The sequence below is a fragment of the Dendrobium catenatum genome, unplaced genomic scaffold, assembly GCF_001605985.2.
Source record: "Dendrobium catenatum unplaced genomic scaffold, ASM160598v2 fragScaff_scaffold_1519, whole genome shotgun sequence".
NCBI classification, from domain to species: Eukaryota; Viridiplantae; Streptophyta; class Magnoliopsida; order Asparagales; family Orchidaceae; genus Dendrobium; species Dendrobium catenatum.
The window spans coordinates 394,294-404,274 of NW_021319981.1; the positions used below are offsets into that span (position 1 = coordinate 394,294).

Below are 9,981 nucleotides of genomic sequence, written 5' to 3' on the forward strand. Positions count from 1 at the left end.
CGTTTTATGCATTTGTGATGCACATATAGACATCAGATTGCGAGGCTTTATCTTCGGGCTTTCACTCGAATGGCACGACATATTTTTCGAAAACCTCGATATTTTTGACGAGATGATGGAATGAGACGTTTTCTCTATCCTTTCTTTTCACGTGCTCATTCTTTGACTCTACAGAATCATTTATAAAACCATTTGACTTCGCGCGGTTGAAGTTGTAATTGGGCCCTTCAGCTGGCATCGAGCCAATGGGATTCTTAAAGCTCCTTGCATACATTTGTAGTTGTTGGAAGTCTCCAATATCTCTGTAGAGCTGATAAGATGAAAGATCATTTCAACTGATTATTCTTTGAATCTATAGAATCATTCAATTATGTATTCTCCACATCACAGTTAGGATCTTCCTTTGATGCTGTATCAGCGAATCTTCTCCGTACATCATGTTGCCTCTATACCCAACATGCTTGCAGCTTCTCAATCATCGCTGATGTAGGTGCTCGTCCAATGCACTCATCTGCATGTTACTGTTGATCACCAATGACTGTGGGTCTCCAAAAGGATGCTACTGCCGGATGTCAGAATGCAAAGGGTACAATGCACTATCTTGTAGAACAAAACAGTCGTAGGTCTTTACACTCTACGCAAGCAGGCCAATGGGAGAGCAGATAGAGATATACGATTATTCATGGAGAATAACGACTTTCGCCTACACATCTAGATGGATAATAATATGTATAACTGAATGGGATTTATTTGATGTGGTTATCGATTTTCCACTAACACAAGCCCCCGTAGTTAATTACATCTTAAGCCTTGATCAAAGAAAACTCTCGATTAAAGATGTTGTATTATTATATTCTTAGTTTTGTGCATTGAGGAGGTTCTTAGGTTCTATTTCGAAGAGAATAAGCTCTTATCTTTATCTGTAGTGATGATTAGATTCTTTTTTATACATATAAATATATGATTAAAAGTTTGAGTTTAAAAGATCAGATATTGATTTAACATCTAAGAATGAACTATAGATTTAAGACTCGCTTATGATTTAAATAAGACACACTGAGGGGTGTACAATCTGGGCTTATGATTGCCTAAAGTGAGCTGGGAGCTAACATTCTAAACAAAATCAATCGGCCTATATATGCAAGATAAGAAGGTTCTATCCTAAGAAATCAAAGATTTTAGTTCAAAGATTTAAATCAGGGATGCATAAAATATACAAATAAATTTACCTAGCGTCATGTATGATGATGCATGAAACAAATGCATAAATAAAACTTTGTATTCAGTTCTTTGGAACATACATACCACTCAGGATCTGCAACAAAATAAGGTGGTCAAGCTCCACCACAACAAACCTGATTTTCTACTCCTATGTAATATATAAATTTAAATGTATTGGCTTATCATCTTCTAGCTCTGGAATTTTTTATAGAATTCCAAAAGGAAATACCCTCTAAAAGAGAGGGAATTATCTTTTGGAATCATATGTGTGTATATAAGTAAATACCTTTAAACCTTTACAACTCTTGACACATTGTATTTACATTTGACTCTTTGCATATAATTCCATGCCTATATACATTGTACTTTGAGTTTTCTTTTACAAACATCTTAGAGACATTCTATTTTACTCTTCTTTTTGCAACAAAAAGGATAACAAATAAATATGCATGTACAAAAAAAAATGCATGTCATGACATTCAGAGTACTGAAAGTAAATAAATACACCAAGGATATCCTTCGGACAAAGGTACTCGCATCACACAAAAATACACTAACGGCCTAGCCTAAGGCTAGAGTCAGTGATCCTAGCAAACAAATTCTAATGTGTAAAATGTCGTGTGTCGTTGATGTCCTAGGAGATTTATTGTTCAAGTTATTCAAATTTGAATTATTTGTTGGTTGTAGGCCGAGTAAGGTATTGATTTGAATTTAAATTTTGCTATGTGAAAATGTTATTAATGTTTTTGAAATTAATTAATGATTTATTAAATGTCTTAGGACACAAAATTTATGAATCCAATACATATATGCTCTCTAAAATGAATCAAGCATAATCTATGAAGGATTTAAAATATTTTTTTATTTATTATTGATTTCAATGAATATTTTTTTAAATTGAAGAGTAATCACCTTTGTTAAACAAAAATTATGTGATTTATTCACCCTCATGAGGGCTAACTTAATAGCCTCGTAAGCCCGGGATACATAGTAATTAACTTGGTTAAATATATTTAATTTTTTATCAAATTTTAAATCTATTTAAATTTATTAGAGATTTATTCAAAACTTTATAATCCAATGCAATTGTGCCTTCCTAAAGGAGGTGAACACAATATATGAAAGTCTTTATCTTATTTAAATTTTATTAAATACCGTCTAAATCCAATGCATATGTATTTTCCAGCATGAGTTGAATACAATGCATAAAGGTCTTTTGTTATCTACAATTTAGTAAAGACTCATAAATCCAATGTTAATATGCCCTCAAAAGAGTCGAACATAAAGCATGAAAGGACCTATAGTTATTTGTTTAGTATTTAACTAATGAATTCATTTAATTAAATCAAGATTAATTATGTTAATTATAAAGTCTTATTTTATTTGAGATGATTAAAACTAGATTTAATTAATGTTATTTAATAGTTTAATAATTTAATTTTATTTAGAATATTATTAACATTTTATTTTTCCTGTTTAATAATTTATATAACACTACCATTGCCAGGTCCCAAGTCCTGGATGAGAAAAGTGGAGGATTGCGTTAGGTAGTCGATAGCCAGCGTAAAATTTATCGAATAATAATGACATGAATCCTTTAAGAAATGGTGTTAATGCTAGGGCGTCCCCTGGAAGCGACGCGCTGTATGGCCTGAATACAGTGACAAGTGTGTAAGGGCCGCTGCACCGGCGCCCGGGTGCAGTGTTAAATAAGCAAGGGTTCCCGCATCAAGGACGGATGTGGGCAAAGAAGCTAGTCCGAGAAACTAAAATTAGAATAGAAACTTGGAATATAGGTTTCCTTACTGGAAAATTAATGGAATTATTAGATATTATGATTCATAGGAAGATAAATATTTTGTACATTCAGGAAACTAAATGTGATGGAGAGAAGGCTAAGGAAATTGATAGTTTATGATTTAAACTTTGGTATTCGGGTAGGAGTCGTACTAGAAATGGTGTAGGTGTTATTATAGATAAGAGTTTGAAGGATAATGTTATAAAAATTAATAGGATTGGAAATAGAATTATAGCTTTAAAGATTGTTAATATTATAAGTGTTTATGCTTCTCAAGTAGGTTTAGATATGAGTTCTTTTTTTCACTTAGTATTGAACAACTGTGCTATTCTTAACTTTTCTTTGGGTTAGTTTTTGTATTCTTGATAGCATTTCTGCATTCAAATATCAATTTCAAAATAGATTAGTGTATCTTTCTCATCTTAGTTTTAGTTATTATTCAAATATCAATTTCATTTAGAGTGGTGTATATCTGTCATCTTAGCCTTAATTAGTTAATTAATCAACTTGATTCAAATAGATCATCCTCCTTTCATCATTTGCATTCCCTTGGTTCACGAACAATCCACTTCTGAACTAACAAGATGATTTATGATTCATTAATGATGATGCTTGACATGGTTTAAAGGTTACAATCTATTTGAATCACGATGTGATCATTCATACAAATTTATGAAAATCCAGGTTTTCTATGATGTTCGAACCTTCACTTGAGGGTGTTTTCGATGGTTAATATTCCATAGTTAAATTGTTTATATGCAGGTTTCTCCCCATCAATTGGTGGAGATGGCATTTCACGTTACCGCACAGATTTCCATGAAGTAGAGGTAAAGTTATTTAATTTTTGTAGATCTTTCAAAGTTTCGCTTCATGAACTTATCTTTTTTATATTAACATGCTTTTTATTGATCAAAATATGTTCCTCAGCAAATTGGCAGTGGAAATTTTAGCCATGTTTTCAAAGCGTTAAAGCGAATAGACGGTTGTCTTTATGCTGTGAAGCATAGTATAAAGCAATTCCATAATGACATGGAAAGGTTGTTAACTCTAGCTTAACATCATTAGTTAGTGACATCTTAAATTATAATGTGATCTTTTGATCTGGCAGGAAGTATGCATTGAGGGAAGTTCAAGCTCTAGCAGCCTTAGGTGTGTTTTCTTTAGCAGCCATACTTTTTGCATTAAAATTTTGAAGGATTTACATAACATTCTATTGAATTCTTATATATTTATTATACCTAACACTTAAATCTTTATATTTATTTATATAATATTCTAATCTTTCAATAACAAAAAATATCTATTTAAAATAAAGTAGGTATTTTATGTATATGTTTTGATATCCTTTAAACATTAGGTTGTTATATAAATATAAAAATTTAGATGTTAGTTATCTATATAAGAATTTAGTGATATGTATGTATATCCCCCAATTATTTATTGATATTGAAATATGCATATGTCAATCTATCCAGGTTATCATGCTAATATTGTTGGATATCATACTTCTTGGTTTGAAAATGACAAACTTTATATTCAAATGGAACTTTGTGACCATAGCCTATCGAAAGGCCACATACCGACGAGTGGAGATGTACTCGAAGTTTTATATCAGGTACGTTAATGGTCTTTTGCTTAATGTATTTAATTTAATTTTATTGTTTAAAGTCTACAATCTTTTTAATACTATTTTGAAGACTAAAAAGATGCCAGATGAGTGGAGAATGAGTGTGTTAATTCATATTTTTAAGAATAAAGGTGATGCACAAGATTGTGTGAATTATAGAGGAATTAAGTTAATGTGTCATACTTTAAAACTATAGGAGCGAGTTATGGAGCATATGTTGGGCGTGATACTAATGTTTCTCAAAATCAATTTGAATTCATGCCGGGTAGGTCGACTATGGAAGCCATACATTTATTAAGAGGTTTGATGGAGAAATATAGAGAAAATAAGGAGGATCTACATATGATATTTATTGATTTAGAAAAAGCATATGATAAAGTTCCAAGAGAAGTGCTATAGAGAGTTCTTGAAAAGAAAGGAGTTAATAATGTTTATATTCAAATCATTAAAGATATGTATGCAAGAGCGATTACTTGTGTTCAAATACAAGGTGGTTTGATCAAGTATTTCCCTATTTCGGTTGGGTTACATCAAGGATCAGCCTTAAGCCCATATCTTTTTGCTTTAGTCATAGATGTTCTCACTAGACATTTGCAAGAGGATGTATCTTGGTGTATGCTTTTTACTGATGATATTCTTCTTGTTGCTAAGACTAGAGAGGGAGTTGAAGGTAAACTTGAATTATGGAGGTAAACATTATAGACTAAAGGTTTTCGCTTGAGTAGTCTAAAACGGAATATATGGAGTGTAATTTTAGTAGTAATAGACCTAGTGAGCGGATTGTGACTTTGGGAGATCAAGTCATTAATAAGAGTACACGTTTTAGATATCTTAGATTTATTGTTCAGAGTGATGGTGAAATAGATGGGGATATTATCAGCAGAATTCAAGTAGAATGGTTGAAGTGGAGGAATGCATCGGGCTTGTTGTGTGATAGAAAAGTACCCCTCAAACTTAAAGGGAAAATTCAATAAGATGGTAGTGAGGCCTGCAATGCGTTATGGTGTTGAATGTTGGCCATTAAAAGAGAAGCATAATATTAAGCTAAGTGTGGCAGAGATGAGAATTTTCAGGTGGATGAGTGGCTTTACCCTTAGAGATAGGATACGGAATGAGCATATACGTGAAAAGGTTGGAGTAGCTCCAGTAGAAGATAAGATTAGAGAGAGTCGCCTTAGATGGTTTGGTCACATAAAATGGCGGCCTTCCAATGACCCGATTAGGAGAGTAGAGGTATTAGATTTGACTATGTTAAGAAAGGTAGACAACAGACCTAAAAAGACCTGGTTAGAAAATATTAGGAATGGCCTTTCTTTATTAGATTTAAACGAGAATTTGACCTTTAATAGGACACAATGGAGAAAAAGGATTCATGTCGACGACCCCACGTAGTGGGATAAAGGCTTGATGTTGTTGTTGTTATCGAGTGTGATAAAATGAATTTGTTCATGGTTAATTATCTTATCTTATTTTTGTTAGCATACCTATTTTATTAGCCCATTATGATTATATAAAAATCGAAAGGAAAATTTTAAGTGTGGATAATAAATCAATACTACGCATTCTTAGATTTGTCACTAACGAATAAAGTTATATTCACTAGCGGGCTTGGGGATTTGAAAAATTAAGTGCAGGGTTTCTACAAGGACCTAAATTAAAGGAACTCTAGTCACATACAAGGTTTAGAGGATCTAGGGGGCTCTAAGTTTTAGAATTTACCTCACCGGAGCTAGTACGGTGCAACCGAATGTAACACCTTCATTTAGAAAACATGGAGGCGACTGAATATTCTACCTTGTTGTCTGAATCTCTTCCACTATACCAGATTGTCATCTTTTAAGGCAGTCTTATTCAGATCTTGGTTTGCATAGAGGAGGAAGACTAGCAGCTTGTCGTCCAGCCTTCTCTTGGTTCCCTTGCTGAGCCGAACATGAGACGGAGGATTTGGAACCGACGGCGAGGGGGGCAGGGGACTGCCTAGGAGGGCCGCTGCGGGCTCCAGAAGAGCCGGGACGGGTGTGAGTAGGCATGAGTCTGGCTGGCTCTAGTTGGTGGGTAAGTTGGCGTCTAATGGAGCTGGTGGCCGGGGTGGCCTGGATGAGAAGACAGCTGGGAAGTGGCCGAAACTAAAGGGAGGGAGAGGTTCGCCCTCTCGCTTGTGAGGAAAAATCCAAGGAAGAGAACTGTTTTTCTTGGCTCTTTGATTTATAGCCAAGGTGAAATGGTTCGAATCAGTGCAAGCATTATAGTGACAGTGCAAGTATGATGGTGCTACAAATAAGTATAGTAGTGCTTGAGGTAAATTTCACAGTGCCACAAAAATGCCTTGTTGTCATAATCAAGAAATACAACTCAAGATAGACATCTTCTACTTCATGTATCTTATTTTGCTATTTGATCCTATATTATGCTTCCAGAACGTAAATGACAATGTAAGAAAACCTACTGTACTCTTCCCTAAACATATTTATGTGTGATCGTGGTTATAGGTGAGTCCATCTCACTCAACATTTTTTTTCTACTATTTTGAAGCTCTTTTTTCCTTGCAGTTTTTCTTTTCATAGTTGTCTTTTCTTTTACACCTACTTTTCCATGGCATTTAGATGAAGGGTCATACTTTGTTTCTTTGAGACCGTTTGCACCACTTTCAAAGGAGATAGCACGTGATTACTCTTCAAATCTATTCTTTGTTTCTAGAAACATAGTAATCATTGGCGCTTTGTTTTTTGTACATCAGACAAACCACATAAATGTAGTTGTAATGTATCATCACAGCTTCATACTCTGAGGATTTTTTTTTTCTTTGTGAGAAATAATAGCATTTAAAGTGCTATCGAATGTATTTTGATTCTTATTTTAAAGTGTTCAAATTTAAGACTGTTAGTAGACAAAGGCGTTGGCATATTCAGCTAGGAGTTTCACAACATGTGAGGTAGAAGTGTGATTGCATTGTGTTAGACATCAGCATATGAGATTGGATCTAAAAATCAGATACAAAGTATGGGCTACAAATATGACGGGACAAAGAAGAAGAAGGTACAAACACATTTCACAAAGCATAAATGACAAATAGGTTCACATATGTCATAAAACACTACTTTACTTCTTTTATTTTATTTTTAGATTTGTTTTAAATATACCGGTTCTATATTGAATAGTTGGTCTACCCAAGTAATGTAAATAACTCTCATATTGTAATGAAAGAATTATGGAATGAATAAAATTCTAGTTTCCTCTTTCTAGTCTCTATCCCATTCCCTTCTTCTCTAAGGAGTCTACATCTACTCGAAAGGTGCCCAAGCCTTTTCAATGTAGATCAAGAAGCATATCACATTGTCATTTAAGGTGGCACTATCATCTCAGTTTAAATATTGCTTACTTTATATTTCCTTTTTTTCAGATTGATCACGTAATTATGATGGAAACGCAGTTGTATAAGTTGCATAATCTGTTAATCAATAGTTTTCTATCACGATATTTTGGTGATGAAATAAAGATATTTTTCTCTGTTCTTTGTGATAACTGATAACTGTTTGGATTTCAAGTTGTCTCAAAGACATCAAACCATCTAAGCTAGATCAAACTAAATATAGCAATCCACAATTCAATTACAAGTCAAAATATTATGCATCGTTCCAATTTTGTGCCAATACTGGATCAGATTCAAATTGGATTTTAACAGCTCTATCTAATCTAACAAGAAGTTAAGAAGGATTGACTTCTTTCCCTTGAATAGAAAAGCAAAGGCACATACTCTGAGGGTGGGCGACAACAACCTGCCTCAACCGGGGACAGCTCTGCTGATTTGTATGCCTTAAGTGTCTGGATTAGAGCAGGACATGTTTAAGAAAAAAATCTTGATAAACCAGAATATATGTAGGAAATAAAATAAAGAATAGACCTTGTACTTGTTAGGCAAGTTATTACAGTCATCAGACTTCACAAGGCAGCTCTTCAAGCGGTCCCAATTTTTGGTATTGTTGAGCTTCAATGGGCATATTGATGCATAAGCAGATGTTGAATTCGTGCATTAGAGTATAACAAGAAAAATATTTCTATAGGATATCGTGAATCAAATTTTGTTAGAATGGATTTTATAACTATTGAATTTGCTTTGAGATAAGTGCAATATAAAGTTGGATTGATTAACCATGTATTGCATTTATCTCAAAGCAGATCGAAGAGTTCAAAAATTCATTCTGATCAAATTTAAGTTGGAATATTCTAATCAAAATTTACTTTTTTTTCCTAAAAAGGAATGTAAAACTAGAAACAGTGCAAAGCCCTCACCTGCTTTAAGAACCAAGCGCTGTAATCTTGAAGATGATACTCTTTGAACCTGGAAAAAATAATTAAAATAAAAAATATCTACAAACAAAAATCCATATAGCATAGTAAAGAAAATATTCCTTTCCAATTATAATATGAGAAAGTAATGAAATGGCTCGCAAAGTCTCTACACAATCAACTAAATTACATTGCAGTTTGCACGTGAAAGAGAAAATGGATACACTAAAATGTTATAATGGCAGTAATAGCATGAATACGGCCAATTAAAAATCCACTAGATGATGCTTCAATAGAATGCCATCAGCTTAAAAGGAAATGTTATTTGAAGTATGAAAATTCATCTCTACAGAAGTTGAAGCCCATTGTGAAGATCAGAACTCCTAAAATATGTTGGGACATGGGCATATGCGTCAAAAAGATTTTGAAAGCTGCAGACGATTCAAGATGGCCAAAATCCCAAAAAATAATGAATAGCATTTTGTACACAAAATGACAAGATATTTAAAAATATCATGATAATGAGAATAACATGAACACGTCAAATGAAAAGTTCCACTTTATAGTACTTCAATAGGTGCTATAAACCAATTCGAGTTCCTCACGCAAACTCCCCATTGCACAAGTCGTACGAGCAAGCAGGCCGCCTACAATCCTCCCTTTTGATTCATCAACCGTAATCTTAGCATGATTTTCCGGCCCTTGGCTTTGCCTCTCTTGTCATTTAAGGAGAAGAGAACCTAGGCATCATTCTTACCCTTCTTCCTCCTCTATCACAATAGCCTCAAAACCCTCCTTCCTATTATTTCCGCAACAACCACCATTGAATCCCTCTTTTTCTTCTTACTCTTGAACCGAGAGTGAGTCTTCCCCCTTCATTCTTTCCAGTCGGCCAAGATCATTCCACAAGAGTAAGTTAATATTATTATTATTATTTTTTAGGTTGGATTGGTGGCATTAGATCTTAATTGATTATACTTTCATGATTACATATTTTTCTTATTCGTAATTGTAGGCTCTCATTCTAGGTTGCAATCTAATTCATAAA

The 9,981-nt window shown here is 33.7% G+C and overlaps 1 protein-coding gene across 1 annotated transcript; it reads left to right on the forward strand.

Moving 5' to 3' along the window:
- Positions 1 to 534: 534 nt before the first annotated feature.
- LOC110112160 (wee1-like protein kinase) lies at positions 535 to 8,172 on the forward strand. Its single transcript, XM_020844269.1, has 6 exons — positions 535 to 586; positions 3,782 to 3,846; positions 3,947 to 4,056; positions 4,128 to 4,168; positions 4,495 to 4,634; positions 8,047 to 8,172. Exons 1-6 carry the CDS (start codon positions 535 to 537, stop codon positions 8,170 to 8,172), a joined length of 534 nt encoding a protein of 177 aa, XP_020699928.1.
- Positions 8,173 to 9,981: the final 1,809 nt, after the last annotated feature.